The sequence below is a fragment of the Belonocnema kinseyi genome, chromosome 3 (assembly GCF_010883055.1).
Source record: "Belonocnema kinseyi isolate 2016_QV_RU_SX_M_011 chromosome 3, B_treatae_v1, whole genome shotgun sequence".
NCBI classification, from domain to species: domain Eukaryota; kingdom Metazoa; phylum Arthropoda; class Insecta; order Hymenoptera; family Cynipidae; genus Belonocnema; species Belonocnema kinseyi.
The window spans coordinates 125,348,336-125,369,853 of NC_046659.1; the positions used below are offsets into that span (position 1 = coordinate 125,348,336).

General features: G+C 22.0%; 1 protein-coding gene across 4 annotated transcripts in view; it reads right to left on the minus strand.

The window, feature by feature from the left end:
* Positions 1-21,518, minus strand: part of LOC117168965 (homeodomain-interacting protein kinase 2) — a 124,016-nt gene that overhangs the window by 51,534 nt on the left and 50,964 nt on the right. For all 4 annotated transcript variants that reach the window (XM_033354974.1, XM_033354973.1, XM_033354972.1 and 1 more), the window contains exons 7-10: positions 20,510-20,724; positions 15,532-15,855; positions 12,619-12,798; positions 4,235-4,381 (exon numbers count right to left, since the gene is read on the minus strand). In XM_033354974.1, coding sequence (XP_033210865.1) covers positions 4,235-4,381; positions 12,619-12,798; positions 15,532-15,855; positions 20,510-20,724 — 866 coding nt within the window. The remainder of the gene's footprint in view (positions 1-4,234; positions 4,382-12,618; positions 12,799-15,531; positions 15,856-20,509; positions 20,725-21,518) is intronic.

The following is a 21,518-nucleotide window of genomic DNA, read 5'->3' on the forward strand; positions in this document are numbered from 1 at the left end:
TTTTATTTTTGCGAACGCTTTTTGTATTTTTTCAAATACTATGAACATTAAAAAAGCATGCGTTACCTAGATATATTTTATTTTAAATTATTGCTATTTTAAATTCAAGAAATAAGCTTCGAAATCTTAAATGTTAAAAATAATTTTTGAAACTAATGTCTTATTGCTGTATTTGTAATCAATAAAATATATTTTAAAAAATTCTAATTGTTAAAATTCGGGAATTTTCCAATTCGGATATTATATGAATCGGCAATTTTCTGTCGCGGATTTTATTATTCGGGAATTTTCCAATTCGGTAATATTATAAACTGTCGAGAATTTTATTATTCGGGAATTTTATAATTCTGAAATTTTACTATTGGAAAATTTTATTATTCGGGAATTTTCAAATTCGGTATTTTTATTTTTCGGCAATTTTATTATTCGCGAATTCGATTAAACGAAAATTTTCTAATTCGGGAATTTAACAGTGTCGGGAATTTTATTTTTCGGGATTTTTCAGTCGTCCCATAAAATTCACGACAGTTAATAAGATTACCGAATTGCAAAATTCCCGATAGAAAATTACCGAATTATAAAATTCCCGAATAATAAAATTCGCAAATAATAAAATGTCCGAAAAATAAAAATAATGAATTGGAAAATTCCCGTATATTAAAATTAGCGAATAATAAAATTGCCCAAAAATAAAAATATTCAATTCGAAAATTCCCGGATAATAAAATTCTCGAATAATAAAATTTCCGAATTATAAAATTTCCGAAGAATAAAATACCCGTCAGAAAATTCCCGAATTATAGAATATCCGAATTGGAAAATTCAAGAAATTAAACCATTACAATTTTTTGGTAAATATATTTTATTCATTGCAGTGTATGAATTCAGCAATTCAGTAGCTGCAAGCTAAAATCTATTTTTGTTTTAACTTGAAAATTGGATTTTTTGACAACTTCGATTTTTGCGAACGCTTTTTATATTTTTTTTTCAAAGTCTATGCGAAATTACAAAAATGTGTCATCCAGAAATATTTTATTTAAAATTATTGTTATTTTGAATTCAAAGAATATTCGAAATTTAAAAAATTAAAAATAATATTTCATTATTGTTTTTATAATCAATAAAATATATTTATAAACAAATTGTAATTGTTTAATTTCTTGAATTTTCCAATTGGGATGTTTTATAATTCGGCAATTTTCTGTCGGGGATTTTATTATTCGGAAATTTTCCAATTCGGTAATATTATAAACTTTCATGAATTTTATTATTTGGAAATTTTAATATTCGGGAATTTTCCAATTAAGTATTTTTATTTTTCTGCAATTTAAAATATGCAAATTGAAAAATTGCTGAAATTAAACAATTACAATATTGTTTATAAATATATTTTATTGATTACAAATAAAATAATGAAATATTATTTTTACAAATTATTTGTAATGTTTAATTTCGTGAATTTTCCAATGCGGATATTTTATAAGTTTGCATTTTTCGGTCGGGAATTTTCCAATTCGGTAATATTATTAACTGCCATGAATTTTATAATTCGGGGATTTTTTAATTCGGTAATTTTATAAAATGTCGTGAATTTTATAAGTCGGCAATTTTATTATTCGAGAATTTTCCCATACAGTATTTTTATTTTTCGGCACTTTTATTATTCGGGAATTTTCCAATTCGGTACTATTATTTTTCAAAAAATTTATTATTCGGGAATTTTATTTTTCGGGAATTTTCAGTCGTCCCGTAATTTCAAGCCAAAAAGACGAATTTACAACAAGAAAAAAAAATTGTTGAATTTTCAAATTAAAAAGGAAAAATTTTAAACAAAAAATGGAATATCTATAATCGTAAATAAATGAAATAATGTTTACCGAAAAAAGACAAAATTTCAAAGAAATAGTCAAATTTTTAAATAGTTTAATTTTTAACACAATTATTTAATTTTCTACTAAAGTAGTTTAATTTTTAACCATAAATATTAATTTTCTACCAAAAAAGAAGAATTTTCAACCAAAAAAGTAATCGTTATATTTTCAAAAAAGAAAAACGAATTTCTATCAAAATAGTTACATTTTTGAGCAAATGGATAAATTTTCAACTAAAATAATAAATCTTAAAAAATATGAATGATCAGAAAAGTACATGAATTTTTAATTTAAAAATATGAATTTCAAACAAATAGTTCAATTTTAAACTACAAAAAATCAATTTTCAACCAAAGGTGGAATAATTTAATTTACGGTTAAAAAATTAATGTTCACCCAAAAAAGAAACAAATTTTCGACAAAAAAGTTACATTTTTAAATAAGTAGTTAATTTTAGAATTCCGTATTTTTATTTTTCGCCAATTTTATTATTCGCAAATTTTATCATTCGGGAAATTTTCGAATTCGAGAATTTCACAGTGTGGGGAATTTTATTTTTCGGGATTTTTCAGATGTCCCGAAATTTCAAACCAAAAAGACGAATTTACAAACAAAAGAGAAACAATTGAGTTTTTGATAGATGAATCTTTCACCAAAAAGATTAATTTTATACCAGCAGAAGAATTTTTTTACAAAATGAGGGTATCTACTCAAACAAAAATGTTTTCATTTTCAATAAAAAACAGTTTAATTCAAACAAAAAAAGAATGGAATATCTACAATCGGAAATAAACGAATTAATTTTTACCCAAAAGACAAAATTTTCAAATTTTCAACTGAAAAATATAAATTGGAAACCAAAAAATGAATAGTTCAATTTTGAGTTAAAAAATAATAATATAACCAAACAGATGAATTTTAAACTAAAAATGATGAAACATTTTATTGGAATGGTTATTTTCATAAGATAATCTTTCAACCAAAAATTGAAGTCAAATTTTTTGTTTAAAAAAATTATTTTCAACCAGAGACGTGATTTCTCAACAAAATTCATGAAATATTTAAATCAAATAGTTACATTTTTAGTTAAACTTTCAGTAAAAAATATATATTTCTAACCAGAGGCGAATTTTAAATTAAAGTGATGGATCTTCAACCAAAAAATTAATTTTAAATAAAAATCGAACTTTCACCCGACTGATTAAATTTTCATTTGAAAAAAGATCAATTTTGAGAGAAAATTTTGGTATTTGATATTTTAAACAAAAAAAGATTTTAAAAATTTATTAAAATTGATAACCAAGAATTACATTTCAGCCAAAAAAAGCGAACACAGCCTAAAAATACATGAATTTTTAAATAAAAAAGATAAATTTTCAACAAAATTTGGAATTGCTAAATTTTCAGTTTAAAAAAATAAATGAAAGAAATTTTTATTTAAAATTTTTATTTTAAAAGAAATTTAGTTGAATTTTCAAATATATAGTTAATTTTCAACCAAATAGTTTAACTTTATACCGAATCAAAAAAAAAAGTTAATTTCTGACTAGTAGTTTAATTCTAAACCAAGCAGTGAATTCTTCATCTAAAAAAAATGAATTCTCAACGAAACATGTAATATTTAATATTCCCACAAAATAAGATTTTAATTTTAAATTAAAAACAGTTGCATTTTTACCAAATAAGGATTAATTTTTAAATAAAAATAATAATTTTCTAAACAAAAAAATTACTTGTTAACCCGAAAAGGTCAATTTTGAATTTAAAAAATCAAATTTTAACCAAAAATGGAATGGTGACATTTTCAGGGAAGCAAATGAATTTTTAAAAACAAAAAAAATTTTTTTGGCAAAATATTTAAATTTTCCAGCAAAGAAATGAATTTTCAACCAAGAATTTGAAATTTCAAGACAGAAGATTAGTTTTCTACAAAACAGATGAATAATCAACAAAATACATAAATTTTCAACTAAAAAAGATCAAATATCAAGAAAAAAATTAAGCGAATTCTCAACAAAATAATTAAATTTTTATTTCCAAAATAAATCCAAATGATTCAAAATAAAAACTGTAACAATATTATATTTAAATCTGCCGATCTTGTAGTATATAATTAAATTGTTTAACTTCCTGCGTATCCAAATTTTTCTACTATACAAAACAAGAAATTATTCTATTTTTTAATTGTTTATTTAAAACATTATATTGTATTTATTTTTCTTTTTAATTATTATTTACTTCTCGCATTTAAACTCCGATTGCTATAAATTTTGCACAATTGTTTAAAAGCTTTCTCTTTTGTACTTGATATTTAAGTTTGGCTGGCATATTTGCATACAATTATTATGGATTTTTAGACTTACAGTTAGTAACATTTGTCGACCAGATTCTACCATAGAAACCGGTACCGCTGCGTATTGTTGTTGAGCAGCAGCTGCCGCGGCGGCAACCGCTTGTTGGGAAATAATAGAGGGTTGGATTTGCAAAGGCGCCTGTTGTGACTGTGGTGGCTAGAAACAAAAGTAACAACAGAATTTAATTCATTTCTAGGTCCTCAAATGTTGCCGAGTCCAACTTCAAAACTCTAACATTAATTTTAAACAAAAAATATCAATTTTCAACGGAAACGTTCAACTTTCAATCATATACTTTTATTACAAAAAAAAAAGAATTTTCAAATAAAATTATAAATATTTAACCGGTATACTTAAATTTTCAAATAATAAGATTGAGTTGCAAACAATAAACACAATTTTTCAACAAAATATAAGAATTTACAACTGAAAGAGATAAATTTTAAACTAAAAAGGATCAATTTTCAACTAACAATTACACTTTCAGTTATTAAAATTAATTTTTAACAAAAGAGATGAATTTTCAACTAAAATGATTAAATATTCAATTGAAATAGGTAAATTTTTCATTTAAAAAACACTCATTTTCAATTTTAAAAAACTAATTTCCAAATAAATATTTATTATTGTTTTCTATTAAAGAGTTTAATTAACTGGAATAGTTTAATTTTAAACCAAAAAGATGATTTTTTAACGAAATCGTTCAACTTTCAACCAAGTAGCTTTATTAAAAAAATTAAAAAAATTAATTTCCAAATAAAATTATGAATATTTATTAGGGATATTTAAATTTTCAAACAAGAAATTTAATTTGCTAACAACAAAAAATACGATTTTTCAACAAAATACAAGAATTTTCAACTGAAAGAGACCAATTTTCAACCAAATAGTTCAATTTTACACTAAAAAGGATCAATTTTCCACCAAAAATTGAATAGTTAAATTTTTAGTTGGTAAAATTAATGTTCATCAAAAGAGATAAATTTACTGGTATAGATGAATTTTAAATAAAATAGGTGAATTTTTCATGAAAACGTTTAACTTTCAATCAAATACTTTTATTACAAAAAAAAAAGAATTTTCAAATAAAATTATAAATATTTAACCGGTATACTTAAATTTTCAAATAATAAGATTGAGTTGCAAACAATAAACACAATTTTTCAACAAAATACAAGAATTTACAACTGAAAGAGATCAATTTTAAACTAAAAAGGATCAATTTTCAACTAACAATTACACTTTCAGTTATTAAAATTAATTTTTAACCAAAGAGATGAATTTTCAACTAAAATGATTAAATATTTAATTGAAATAGGTGCAGTTTCAAATAAGAAATTTAATTTGCTAACAAAAAAAATACAAGAATTTTCAACTGAAAGAGACCAATTTTCAACCAAATAGTTCAATTTTACACTAAAAAGGATCAATTTTCCACCAAAAATTGAATTGTTAAATTTTTAGTTGGTAAAATTAATGTTCATCTAAAGAGATAAATTTACTGGAATAGATGAATTTTAAATAAAAAAGGTGAATTTTTAAAGAAAACGTTTAACTTTCAACCAAATAGTCTTTATTAAAAAAATTAATTTCCAAAAAAAAATTATGAATATTTAACCGGAATACTTAAATTTTCAAACATAAAATACAACTAAAATATTGTATATTCAATTGGTACAGGTACGTTTTCAATTGAAAACACACTAATTTTCAATAAAAAAAATCTAATTTCCAGATAAATATTTATTATTTTTAAAAATAAATAGTTGAATTTCAAATCAAAATGATCAATTTTGAAAGAAAACGTCTAACTTTCAACCCAGTCATTTTATTAAAACAAAAAAATGAATTTCCCAGAAAAATTATGAATATTTTACCGGAATGCTTAAATTTTCAAACAAAACAATTAATTTTCTAACAAAAAAAAAAAAGATTTTTGAACAAAATACAAGAATTTTTAACTGAATGATGATGATGAATTTTAAACAAACAATAAAAAATAATTTCCGAATATAATTATGAATAGTTAAATCATTAGTTAATAAAATTAATGTTCATCGAAAAAGATGAATTTTTAACTAAAATCATTGAATATTCAATTGAAATAAATAAATTTTAAATTTAAAAAAATCTTATTTTGAATAAAAAAAACTAATTTTCAAATAAATATTTACAATTTTTTAATAAAGAGTTGAATTTTAACTAAAAAGATGAATATTTAACTGGAATAGTTGAGTTTTAAACTAAAAAAAAAAAAAAATTTTCAACCAAAAATGGAATAGTTCAATTTTCAATTGAAAAAAACTAATTTTCAAACAAATAAAAACAGAAATTGATTAATTTCTAGGTCCTAAAATGTTGCATAGTGCAGATTAAAAACTAAAGTGATGAATCCTTAATTTAATCGATGAATTTAACAAACAAAAAAATTTAATGAACACGTTAAACTTTCAACCACGTAGTATTTTTTAAAATAAAAAAAATGAATTTCCAAATAAAATTATGAATAGTTAAATTTTTAGTTAATAAAATTAATGTTCAGCCAAAAATATGAATTTTTAACTAAACTCATTGAATATTCAATTGGAATAAATAAATTTTCAATTTGAAAAAAATCTTATTTTCAATAAAAAAACTAATTTCCATACAAATATTTATAATTTTGTAAGAAAGAGTTGAATTTTAACTTATATGATGAACCTCTAACTTGATAGCTGAATTTTAAATCAAAAAGCTGAATTTTTCAAGAAAACGTTTAACTCTAAACCAAATAGTTTTATTTAAAAAAAAAAATAATAATTTCCAAAAAAATTGTGAATATTTAACCGGAATACTTAAATTTTCAAACAAGAAAATTAATTTTCTAACAAAAAAAAAGAATTTAAAAAAAAAATACAAAAATTGGCAATTGAAAGAGACAAATTTTCAACCAAATAGTTCAATTTTCCACTAAAAATAATCAATTTTCAACCAAAAATGGAATAGTTAAATTTTCAATTCAAAAAACTAATTTTCAAATAAATAAAAACAGAAAACAATCAAGTAGTTTTATTTAAAAAGAAAAATGAATTTCCAAATAAAATTATGAATATTTAACCGGAATAATGAAATTTTCAAATAAGATGATGAATTTTCAAATAAGAAAATTAATTTGCTAACAAAAAATACGATTTTTCAACAAAATACAAGAATTTTCAACAAAAGGAGACAAATTTTAACCATAAATAGTTCAAATTTAAACACTAAAAAGGAGCAATGTTCAAGCAACAATTGACTGATTAAATTTTTAGTTAATAAAATTAATCTTCAACCAGAGATGAATTTTCAACTAAAATTCTTGAATATTCAATTGAAATAGGTACATTTTCAATTAAAAGAAAAAAAATTCAAGATAAAAAAAAACTAATTTCCAAATAAATATTTACAATTTTTTAAATAAATGGTTAAATTTTAACTAAAATTATGAATCTTTAGCTGGAATAAATGAATTTTGCGTCAAGTGATTAAATTTTAAAATAAAAAGGATCAATTTATAACCAAAAATGGAATAGTTAAATTTTCAGTTGAAAAAAATAATTTTGAACAAAAAAAGATTGTTTTTTTTTAACAAGAAGATCAATTTCTACCAAAAAGAATAATCGAATTTTCAACAAAAATAAATAAATTCCCATTTATTTATTGCAGGTTTCACAGTCATTTATATATTTTTCCCATTTTTCTCACTTTTCACTTAAATTTAAAATATAATTAATTTAATTTTCCACGATCAATGAAATTAAAAGATTCGAACTCAAAGCAAAAAAAAAATTCATTTGAAGTAATAAAATCCGAGCTGCAAATCATTTTAAGCAATTTTTAGCTAGAAAGATTAATAATTGCGCGATTGCAATTTGTTTATGAACTGAACACTTCTTAAATTAGAAGTTAAATTACTTAGATTTAAAATAGTTTATAAATCCTTAAAAAGTTTCACAATTTTATTTCAAAATCTTAAAAAATGTACATATTTTAGAACTTCTAAACAATTTTGTACATCTTTTTATTGATTCTTTTCACATTAATTTTTTTTCTAAATTGCTTTCAATTTTCCTATGAATCTTGAGGAAATATTTTCGAAATATCTCTTCAACTTACTCGATTTTTTTTCTAGAAATAATAGGTGTTCCATTTTTATTCATACATCTTGATCCGGCAATTTTACTTACAAATTAAAAGTTTTCAAATAGAAAAATTTAAATTTTCAGTTTTTTTTTTTAGTTTTGAAAAGTTGTTTTCTCGTTACTGATTTGAATGATCAGTCAAGTATTTCTAAATATTAAACAATTGATCTTTTTCTTGATTAAAAAAATGTAAATTTTAGACTGAAACAATATCTAAAATTTAATGAATTTGAATATAATAATTTATTAATAAATAATGCATTGTAAACTAAATAAAATAATTTGAACATATAGCAATTTAATTAATTATTTTTTTCAAACTGTTGAAATCAAACTTGAATGGAATTAAATATATTTTTTTAATTCCCGGTTAAAAAATAAAGGATTTAAAAATCAAGTGTTTTTGTAGAAAATTCGTCTTTTTGGCCTATATTTCACAATTTGACTGAAACCTGCGTCTTCTTTGATTAAAAAGTGGTATTTTTTAGTTGAGAATTCAATTTTTTTGTTAAATATTTGTCAGTTTTCTTGAAAGTTCATCTATTTAGTTAAAAGTTTTAATTGATCAAAAATTAATTTTTTTTATTCAACCGTTTTATAGAAAATTCGTCTTTTTAAGGTGATAATTCAGCTATTATGTTTACATTAAACTTTTTTTCAGAAAAATCGTCTTTTTGGTTTAAAAATTCAATAGTTTGGCTGCAATGTTTTTCTGTCTTGATTGCAAATTCTTCCCTAAGTGAAAAATCGCATTGGCTGATTAAAAATTCGTCTTTTTTGTTAAAATTTCCTTCGCTTAGTTGAAAGTTATACTTTAAAAATTAATTTTTTTATTTGAATATTCATCTCCATTGTAGTTGAATTTTTTTCTGCTGTAAGAAGTTTACCGTTTTTAGTTGAAAGTTCGTATTTTTTGGTAGAAAATGTACATTTTTTGTACAAAATTATGCTTTTAAAAAAATTAATCTGTTTTTTTTTAAATTCAACTATTTTGTTGAAGACTTTAGTTTTTTTGGTTGAATTAAACTGTTCTTGATTTAAAATTGAAATTTTATTTAGAAACAAATATTATATTATCTTATCAATTAAATAATTTCATTATTATATTTTAGTATATAAATTTTATTACTACGTAGATTTAACTATTATAATTTCAAGTATTTCGTTGAAAATTTAAGTATTTTGTAGTAAATTAATCTTTTGGTTGAAAATTTGGAAGGTTAAAATTAAACTATTTTTTTGTTCTTTGTGTTTTTCTTTTGGCTACTAAATTCTACAAGTTGTTTGGAATTTTTTTTCGTTATTGAAAAATTATCCTTGGTCGAAAAATGTTTTTTTTTTTTTTATTAAGAATTCCAAATTCGATTAAAAATTCATTCTTTTTGTTGAAAGTTCATGACCAAATGTTAGGAATTCAAAGCCTTTAAAATTGAATTTAATAAACAACCCAGATATATTTAATTTAAATGTATATTTAAAATATTTTTTAAAAAATAATAAATTTTTTTATCAAAAGCATGAATTATTAAACAAAAAGATCTACAAAAAATAAAGACTTTTCAACAAAAGGTTGAATTTTTAACTAAAAAAAAAAGATAAAATTTCAACCAAATAGTTTAATTTAAAATGAAAAGATACATTTTTAACTAAACTGATGAATTTTCCAATAAAATTATGAATATCTTAGAAGATTTTTAAAATGAATCAAGATTTCCAAATATTTAAAAATATTTTAGAAGATTAAAAAAAAAGTATTTTTAAGAATTAAAAATATTTAGGAGAATTTCGAAGGCTTAAAAAAAATGTTAAAAGATTTCTATATATTTTATAAAAATTCACAGATTTCAGACAATTTATCAAAGATTTTAAGTATTTAAAAACGTTTTCAACCAACGATTTCCGAAAAATTAACAGATTAAAAAAAAGAACCAAGATTTAAAATTATTTTCGAATATTTCGCAAATATTTTTTAGATTTTAAAATATGTCAGAAAATTTCAAAGATTTCAAACAACTTATCAAAGATTCTACACAATTTACACATATTTCGATAGATTTCACAAAGGTTTCAAAGATTTCCAAAAATTTCGATTCAAAAAAATTACAAAATATTTCAGAAAATGTTGATAATGAAACAAAAAATTTAATTTTTGTTAAGATTTTCAATATTGCAGAAGATTTCATAAAGATTTCAAAATATTTCAAAATAATTTAGAAAATTTTGCAAAATTTGTAGGACTTCAGAAAGATTTTGAAATATTTCAGAAAACTTCATAGATTTGAAACAATTTATCAACGATTTGAAAAATTTAAACTTTTTTTTAAGTTCTAAAAGATTTCAAAGTATTTCAGAAAATCCGAAAGATTTAATATCATTTCACAAATATTTGAGAGATTTTACAAAAATTTCAATAGATTTCACAAAGATTTAAGTATTTAAAAACATTTTTAATAGCTTTCGCAAACGTTTCAAATATTTCCAAATTTTTTAAAGATTTTAAAGATTTCCAAACATTTGAAAGATTAAAAAAAAAATCAAAATTTAAAAATATTTTCGAATATTTCGCAAATATTTTTAAGATTTTAATATATGTTAGAAAATTTCAAAGATTTCAAACAACTTATCAAAGATTCTACACTGTTTACACATATTTCGATAGATTTCACAAAGGTTTCAAAGATTTCAAAAATTTGGATTAAAAAAAAATTACAAAAGATTTCAGAAAATGATGAAGATGAAACTAAAAATTAAATTTTTGTTAAGATTTTAATATTTGAGAGATTTTACAACAATTTTAGATTGCACAAAGGATTCAACGATTTTCAAAGATTTAGAAATATTTTGGAAAATTTCAAAAAAAGTATTTTTAAGATTTCACAAAAATTAAAAAATATTTAAGAAAATTTCCAATATTTTAAATGACTTGGAAAAGATTCTTAACATTTTACAAAAATTTAAATAAATTTCACAAAGGTTTAAGTATTTAAAAACATTTTTAATAGCTTTCGCAAACGTTTCAAATATTTCCAAATTTTTTAAAGATTTTAAAGATTTCCAAACATTTAAAAGATTTAAAAATATTTTCGAATATTTCACAAATATTTTTATGATTTTAAAAAATATATTAGAAAATTTCAAAAATTTCAAACAATTTAGTAAAGATTCTAAACATTTTACACAAATTTCGATAGCTTTCACAAAGCTTTCATATATTTCCAGACTTCAAAAATTTGTTTTTAAGACTTCTAAATATTTCAGAAAAATTCACAGATTTCAAACATTTCGCAAAACTTTCAAATATTTCCAAAAATTTTAAAGACTTTAGAAAATGTCAAAAGATTTCAGAACATTCTAAAGATTTCAAATGATTTTTTTTTAATTTTTGGAGATTTTACGAAAATTTCAATATATTCTCACACAGTTTTCAACGATTTCCAAACATTTAAAAGATTTTTAAAAAAATCAATATTTCGCAAATATTTTTAAGATTTTTAAATATTTCGAACAACTTGGCTCAGATTCTAAACATTTTACATAAATTTCGATAGATTTCACAAAGCTTTCATATATTTCCAGACTTCAAAAATTTGTTTTTAAGATTTCTAAATATTTCAGAAAAATTCACAGATTTCAAACATTTCGCAAAACTTTCAAATATTTCCAAAAATTTTTAAGACTTTAGAAAATGTCAAAAGATTTCAGAAAATTCTAAAGATTTCAAATAATTTAAAAAAAAATTTTCGATATTTTACAAAAATTTCAATAGATTCTCACACAGTTTTGAACGATTTCCAAACACTTAAAAGATTTTTAAAAAAATCAATATTTCGCAAATATTTTGAAGATTTTTAAATATTTCAGACAATTTCAAACAAGCTGGCTCAGATTCTAAACATTTTACATAAATTTCGAGAGATTTGACAAACTTTTCAAATATTTCCAAAGACTCAAAAAAAAAATGTAAAAAGATTTCAACATATTTTAATTTAAAAAAATAAATATATTTTCAATATATTCGGTTTTATGTCTCAAACCGTCTAATGCTTCAGAGTTCTTGATTTTTAATCTCGCATGGTGTATTTATTTTGAAAAAATACCCTCATTTCTCAACCTGCAATTACGGCTTTCAAAATAATTTCAGAATTCCTAAAAATCCTAAAATACTTTTAATGTTTTATAAATGACAAAAAAAATAAAGAAATAAATAAATAAATAAAAGTGTTTAACACCAACCTGAGCGACAACAACGTGCTTTGCAGGACTCGGCATCGTTTGGTAACCAGGAGGTGGACAAAGAATTCCCGAAACCAACTGATGAGGGAAATCGTGAACTCCTGTCCTTCCCCCATTTGATCCAGAGGAGGAACCACTGTACTGCGTGGCTCTACGACTACTGTTACTATATATCTGATACTGGAAACAAAAACATCAAATTAACATAGTAAATATTAAAAAAAAAAAAAAAAAATTAAAATAAATCTTAGGGTGTCTACTAAAATTCTGAGGGAAAAAATGCCATTTAATTTGATAATTACACAAGAGTTTAAAATCATATTATTGATTTCTCGATTTTCCAAATAAAATAGATAAACTTGGAAAATAAGTTTTATTTTATCTTCTTGTACTTAAATATCAGTGCATATTTATGGAAAATTTATGTGACTACTGCAATTTTTCAAGTAAAATATTGTACTTTCAACATTATAAATAAATACAATTTTAACCAAACAATTGAATTTTCAACCAAAAAGTTTAAATTTTCTAGAAAAAAAAGAACGAATTTAAAAAAAAAAGTAAATGAATTTTCAAATAGATTTTCAACGAAAAAAGATCCATTTTTAAACAAATACAAATTACAAATTCAGTTTAAAAAATAAATTTTAATCAAAGAGATGGAGTTTTTAAGGAAAATAATGGAATGTTTACATTTTCAGATTTAAGAAAAAAAAGACAATAGTTTTTTCAATTACAAAAAAAAATATATATTTTAAAATTTGAAAAATTAGTTACTTTAATTTAAAAACAAATTTCAATCTTAAACTGGAATAGTTGAATTGTAAATCTAAAAGCTAAACTTTCAAATGAAAATACAAATTTTTATACAAATAGTTGGATTTTATACTAAAGGATGAATTTTAAACCAAAAATTGAACAGTTAAATTTGCAGTTGAAACAAAAATTTTTAAACAATGAGATGATTTTTTAACGAAAATAATGGAATATTTGATTGGAAAAGTTACATTTTCAGTAAAAAAAAAGCAAGAGTTTTCAATTAAAAAAAAAAATTAATTTAAAATTTGAAAAAGTATTTTTTTTTTAATTTAAAAAAATTTTATCTTAAACTGGAAAAGTTGACTTCTAAATCAAAAAGATGAATTTTTGACTAAAAAAGACAAATTTTCAACAAAATAGTTTGAATTGTAAACAAAAAAGATGAACTTTTAACCGAAAATTGAACAGTTAAATTTTCAGGTAAAAAAATAGTTTTTAACCAAAACGATGAATTTTTAACCAAAATGATGGAATATTCAATTGAAATAGTTACGTTTTCAATTTTTTTAAACAATCATTTTCAATAAAAAAACTTGTTTTAAAATAAATATTTGCATTTTTTGAATAAAAAGTAGAATTGTAACTTCAGTTATAAATCTTTAGTTAAACTTTAAACCAAAGAAATAGATTTTTAACAAGACTTTAGTTTTCAAAGTAATTATAATTTGGACAAAAAATGGATTTAAAAAAAAAAATTATGAATGTTTAAACAAAAAAATTAATTTTGTAACATAAAAGATGATTTTTCAAAAAAAATATAAGAATTGTCGATTGAAAGAGACAAATTTTCAACCAACTAGTCCAATTTTACACTAAAAAGGATCAATTTCCAATCAACAATTGAATAGTTCAATTTTTAGCGAATAGCTAATTATTATTAATAAATCTTTAGTTGAACTTTAAACCAAAGAAATGGATTTTTAACAAAAATAGTGTAACTTTCAAATGAATTATAATTTGAACAAAAAAAAAATGGATTTGCAAACAAAAATTATGAATATTTAAAGAAGAAAATTTATTTTCTAAAGAAAGAAACGATTTTTTTTAACTAATTGCAAGAATTTGCATCTAAACTGTCGAATTTTCAACTATAAGACAAATTTTCAAACAAACAGTTGCATTTTGAACTGAAAAGGGTCATTTTTTAACAAAAAATTGAACAGATAAATTTCAGTTAAAACAAGAATTTTTAACCAATCAGATGATTTTTTAACGAAAATAATAGAATCCAAATTCATGTTCAATAATTTTGTAAATCTTTCTAAATCTTTTTAAATATACTCTTAAAATTAATTTTCCAAAATAAAAAATTATTTTCAATTTTTCTAGAAAATGTTTCAAAACTTTTAAAAAGCTTCTAAATTTTTTGTTCTTCATCTCCCAAAATCTAAATTTGGTTTTAAATTATTTGAAATCACTTCAAATTTATAATTTATTTATAATTTTTTTTAAAGTTTAAATATTTCTACAACTTAGTCGAATTTTTTCTGATAATAACAGGTGTTCAATTGTTATTTATACATCAAAATACAATAATATTAAGTAATTGTTCTTTTGTTAGTTGGAACATTTCAAATTGCATGGTTTGAAAATGGAATATTTTAGACTGAAATAATATTTTTAATTTAATTAAAGCCTTTGATTATAAATATATATAATTTTAAAGTTATTTTAAAATTAAAAACAGTTTATAAAGTTTCAATTGGGCGTTGACAAAATCTTCGATTTTAAACACTTCTAAATTTAAATTCTTTCAATCCTTCAAACTTAATTTTCAAATTCTTTAAATTAAAATAATGCACACTTAAAAATTAAAAAAGGAACATTATAAAAATAAAAGATTTTCGAAATACGCATTATAAACTGAATGATACCATAATTGAAAAAGATATTAAGCATTTAAAAAACGGTTGAAATCAAAGAAAGTTGGACAGATACCACTGTCATTTCACAGTAGTTTCAGGAGGGCCTACAATCAAATCTGTAATTTAAGTACCGAAAAAGACAGTTTTCTGTTTAAATTTAATCTAATAAATTTGAAAAATAAATAAAATAAAATTTCGAATCGAGATTGAAATTGAGGAATAAACTTACCAGATTGTCGTATCCAGTCTGCGCAGTACGGTGCTCCCGAACAAGTCTCTGGACCTGATTGGTCAACTGGTTGTTGAAGGTGAGAGTGACGGCACTGCCATTGGTTGTCGGTACAAAATTCGCAACCAGAGAAGTCGGAGGTGGAGGCTGTGGAGCTGGTGGAGCCTGATGATGCGCTGGAGCAGCAGCAAAGTCGCCAGCGCGTCGACAAACTTCCATCATTTGGACGGAAGCCTTCACATTGTTGCAGTGGGCGTAATCCATCAAGTGGGCTAGCGTCACAAACGCGTGGTTCAATGCCTCCCCGGGTGTTATTCGGCGCTCCTAACGAAAAAAAAAACTTTACTTTTCAAACTGGGGGACAAAACAAATAGAAACTTTGTTTTTAAAATCCCCTCACTTTTCCCCGACTAATTCATCATTTTCCCGGACCATTTAATATTTAACGGCCAAGATTCTAATCAGGGTGTCCACTCAAATCCGGGGAAAAAATTCCCTGCAATTAAACTTTTATTTCAAAATATATTTCTTTATCGTAGACTTTTTTTTTAACCCTTAAATGACACTGGGGGTCCATTGCACCCCAGACCATTTTTAAACGAATATAAAAATTCGTAAATTCCATGAATTTTTAATTGTTTTTCAAAGTGTTAGAAATAAAATTTAAGTTACTACACCGATTGATTCTTTAGAAGAGATGTTAAAGAATACCGAAAAAAAACTTCCTAACAAAAATATCAAAAATTAAACTTTTTACAACAGTTTAAAAACGTTGGGGTCCAAAAGACCCCAAGTGTCAGTTACGTTATTTTTTGGAGGTGTGTCATTTAAGGGTTTTAATAAGTCTATTTATCTTGTTGAAAATTCAAGATTTTTTTTTAAAGTCATACTTATTAATTGAAATTTTTTGTTTTGTTGATATATGTTTGTTTTTTTTTCACTTAAAAATTCAACAATTTGACTGCAATTTTGTCTCTTTCTTGACTACCATTTTTTTTTATTGAAAATCATTTTGCTGAACGTTTAGCTTTTCGGTTTAAAAATGTATCTCTTTCTGCAGAAATTTCACAATTTTGTGTCAAAAATATAGCTGTCTGGGAGAAAATTAATCTTTTTTTTTTTTGATAAAAATGACGAATTTTTATTTAAAAGTATAAAATATTCAATTGGAAGAGTTAAATTTTCAATTAAAAAAAAACTTCAAATAGATAATTACAATTTTTTAAACAAAAACTTGAATTTTAACTAAAATGATTAATCTTTAACTAGAATAATTAAATTTTCATCAAAAAATGTGAATTTTCAACTAAAAAAAGACCATTTTTCCACCTAACATTGAGTTGTTAAATTTTTAATCCACGACTTTTATACAAAATAGCTTATTTTGTAATCAAAGAGATAAATTTTAAATTAAAATCATTAACTTTCAATCCAAAAAATTAAGTTTTAACAACAGAGTTTAACGTTTAACCAAGAAATTCAATTTTCATTTCAAAATATATTAATTCTGAAAGAAAAATGTAGTCAATGATATTTAAATCAAAAAAGCTTTTAAATTTTTATCAAAAACAGAGGAATTAAACCAAAAAGACGACTTTTTAACATGAGTTCAATTTTCAAAAAAAAAATCTTTCAATCAAGAGAGAAACAATTGCAAACAAAATCTAGAATTTTCTACAAAAAAAACAACACATTTTCAATATAATAAGAGAATTTTCAATTAAAAAACGATCAGTTATCAACCAAAAAAAGAATAGCTAAATTTGCCGTTAAAAAATTGATTAAAAAAAGTAGGCACGCCCTGAAAAAAATTTCTTTATCGTAGACTTTTTTTCTGTTGATAAATCTATTTATTTTGTTGAAAATTCAAGACTTTTTTTTAAAAGTCATACTTATTAATTGAAAATTTTTCTTTTCTTCAAAAAAAAGTGAAATTTCACTCAAATTTTTTATCTTTCTTGACTAACAATTTTTTTATTGAAAATTTAACCATTCATCTCTTTCTGTAGAAATTTCAAATTTTTGCGTTAAAAATAAAACTGTCTCGTTGAAAATTAATCTTTTTTGCTAGAAAATTTAATTCATGATTGAAAATTTAATTCTTTGCTAACTTCTCGGGTTAAAAATTCAACGGCTTTTTAAAAAATTTGCCTTTTTTTGCTTGAAAATTCAACAATTTGGTATAAAATTTATTACAAATTAGTTTAAATCTTTTAAAATATTTTAAAACCTTAGAAACTTTTTAAAGCTCTTGAAAAATAATTGGAATTTTACGAATATTCTAATATTATCCAAATTTTTTGGAATTTTTTCCAATTTTTGTAATCTATCGAAATTCATTAAAATCTTTTCAAATCCCTAAAATATTTCAAATCTTTTGAAATCCTTTGAACCTTTTTAAAGTTCTTGAAAATTTCTTGGAATTTTTAAATATATTTACCAATAGAAAATTACATTTATCTTTGAAAATTTACATTTTCGGGTTACAAATTTTATTATTTGGTACAAAAATCGTCTGTTTTTTGTTATATAATCGATTTTTTGGTACCATATTTATAAGTTTAATAAAAAGATCGTTTTTTGTTGATAAAAAGTAATATTTTTAAATTAAACTTTTTAAAGCTCTTGAAAAATAATTAGAATTTTTAAACTTTTAAAATGAACTTTAAAAAAATTTCTAAATTATATTATTTTAAGTCACTTTAAGCTAGACACGTTGAAAATTTTAAAATAAATTTTATTTTACTTAACAGTTTTTTAATTAGAAGTTAAATTATTTTTATTTAAAATAATTGATGCATCCTTGAAAAGCTTGAAAATTTTATTTTAAAATCTTGAGAAATCTACAAGTTCTTTAAAGTTAATCCAAATTTAACACCATTTTAAAAATAATTTCGGAACTTTTAAACTATATTAAATTTAATTTAAACCGTTTCGAATTCCTAACTTTTCAAGTAAAAAATTTGAATTTTCAACAAGGAAATAAATTAATTTTTAACCAAATAATTGCATTTTCATCCAAAAAGGTTAATTTTCAAAAAAAAAAAAAAAAAAGATTTTTTAACCAAATATATGAATTATCAAAAATATCATTGAATCTACAACTGAAAAAAATCCAAATAGTTGAATTTTGAACAGAAAAAGTTCAGTTTTCAATCAAAAATGGAATATTTAAATTTTCAGTTAAAATAAATAATTTTTGCACACACAAAAAACATCAATATTTGATTGCAATCATTGAATTTTTAGGCAAAAAGAAATGAATTTTCAAATAAAATGATGAGTCTGAAATTAGAATCATTAAATTTTCAACAAAAATATTAATTTTCAGTCCAATAAATTAATTTCTCCCAAAAAAGTCAGCGAAGAAAAAATAATTTTCTAGGTGAATTTGAATAAATTCATGATAAATTTGTAATACTTCAAAAAACAATTCTAGTTAAATTCAAAATGATTGAAAATAATTTCTAAAATCCAAAAATGACATTGATTTCAAGATGAATAAAAAGACAATTAAATTAAAAACGATTTAGATTCAATTAATAAAAATTCAGGTTGCAAATTTCAAATAAATTTCAAAAAATATTTGAAAATCTCTCCTAATCTACGAAATCCCGAAAAAATCTGACAAAATTTCCTGAAATCCTAGAATATTGATTAAAATACCTTGAAAATTTTTTAATTCCGTGAAATGTTTTAAAATATCTTAAAAACATTATAGGTCTTGTAAAATCGTTCCATGTGTTCCAAAATTGTCGGAATTTTTTCTGCAAAACCATGAAAATTTGCTTAAATTCCTTGGAATCTTTTTAAATACTCAATTATAAATTATTATTTGAATTTAAAATTGAAATAATTTTTAAAAATTCAGTCATATTTTTAAAAATTATTGTTATTTTAAATTAAAATGATAAATAATTTTGGAAAGTTTAAACATTAAAAGTACTTTTTTTATAGAAGTATTTCGTTATTGTATTTTTAATTAATAATTTTAATTAATGAAAACTTTTTTATTGTTTAAATTAGGGAATTTCTAGTTCGGAAATGTTATAATTTGGCAATTTTCTGTCGGAAATTTTATTATTCGGGAAGAAGTTTTAAATACCCTAAAATATCTGGAATCCTTTCAAAGAGTTTTTGAAGCTCTTGAAAAAAAAATCATTGAAATTAAAAAATAATAATATATTTAAAATACTTTGAAATCCCCTTAAATTATTGAAATCTATTAAAAATTCCTTGGAATCTTTTCAAATACCCGAAAATATTTGAAATCTTTTGCAATACTTTGAAACTTTTTAAAATTCTTGAAAATTCCTGAAATTTCACATTATTAAAATCTATTTAAAATCCTTGAAACGTATCAAATTCTTTGGAACACCTTCAAATTATTGAAATTTATTATAAAAATGCCTTGGAATCTTATTCCTTAAAATCATTTAAAATACCGTACAATATTTAAAAACTTTTGAAGTTTATTCAAACGCACGAAAATTGTTTGGAATTGTTTAAAACATCCTAAAATCTTTACCATTCTTTAAAATATTTTGTATTACATTTGGAATTCATTAAAACATTATAAAAACCCATGAAAAATTATCTGAAAAGTATAGAAATTTTATGAAAATACTTTGAAGGCCTTTTAAAGGCCCATAATTATTTCTTAAAATTTTTAAAAATATTTTCAAATCTTTAAAATCCTTTTGAACCCCCTCAAATGATTGAAATATTAAAAAAATGCATTCGAATCATTAAAAATATTGTCAATCCTTTAAAATCTATTGAAATCCCTTAACAATTTTTTTAACTAATTGAAAATTTGTTAAACTTTAAAAAAAACTTCCCTGAAATCGTTTAAATATTTTTAAATCCCTTCATTAACAATCATTGAAATATATTAAAAAATGTTTGTAAATCTTTAAAAATACTCAGAAATATTTTTAAAAAAATGATAATTTTGAAATGAATTAGGTATTACTACCTGGTCCATGGTGAGCATCCTCTTCAGGAGGTCAATAAACTCTCTCCGATCAGCCTTTTCTGCCAAAAGTTCACCACCTTCCAAATCGGTCGGCACATTCACCTGACCAATATCGTCCAGACAATTGAAGATGTATTTTCTCGCCTCCTTCGATTTTATTCCCGTCTCGGCCTCGTGCTCTTCTGGCGTTTTTAATCTCCAGAACGGATAGGTGCCTGCACATTTTATTTATTAGAAATTAATTAATCAATTAAGAGGGTGGCCGTTTTAATAGACGAGAAAAATTCTCAGTCATTTCCCGGTTCGCAAACATTTTTCACTGCCAATGAAATTAAAAAAATCAGACTATATTCTAAACATTTTTTTCATATAAAGTAATAAAACAATAAACAACAAATTAAAGCATTGAAAATGGAACCCTTGAATTACAAAATTTTAAAATTCAAGTTTAAAAGTTTTTCAATTCAAAAATTGTGCAATTAACTTCAAAATTTTTCAAAATTATATTATTTTATGTAATTTTAAGCTACACATTAAAAATTGAAAAATAATTTTTTTAACTCAACAGTTCTTAAATCAGATGTTAAATTATTTTTATTTTTAATAGTCTAGGCATCCTTTAAAAACTCTAAAATTTTATTTCATATTCTTGACAAATCTAGAAGTAGTTTAAAATTTTTCCAAATTCAAAATTTTTGAATTTTTTTTCGAAACTTTTAAATATATTTCAAAATTAATTGAATTTTATCTATAACTTGTAAAAAATCCTGTAAATTAAAAAGAGATTAAATTTGAATTTATAAATAACAATAGAACACTTCTTATTTGTAAAAATATTAGAGTAATTTTAAGAGAAATTTAGAAGTTCTGAAAAGATTCGAATTAAATTTAGAACTTGAAATAATTTCAAATATTTACAGCCGAATTTAAAATATAATGTAGATTTTTACAGATTTCAAACAAAAAATGTAGATTTTTTTAAGAATTGTAAAAGACTTTAAAACAATCA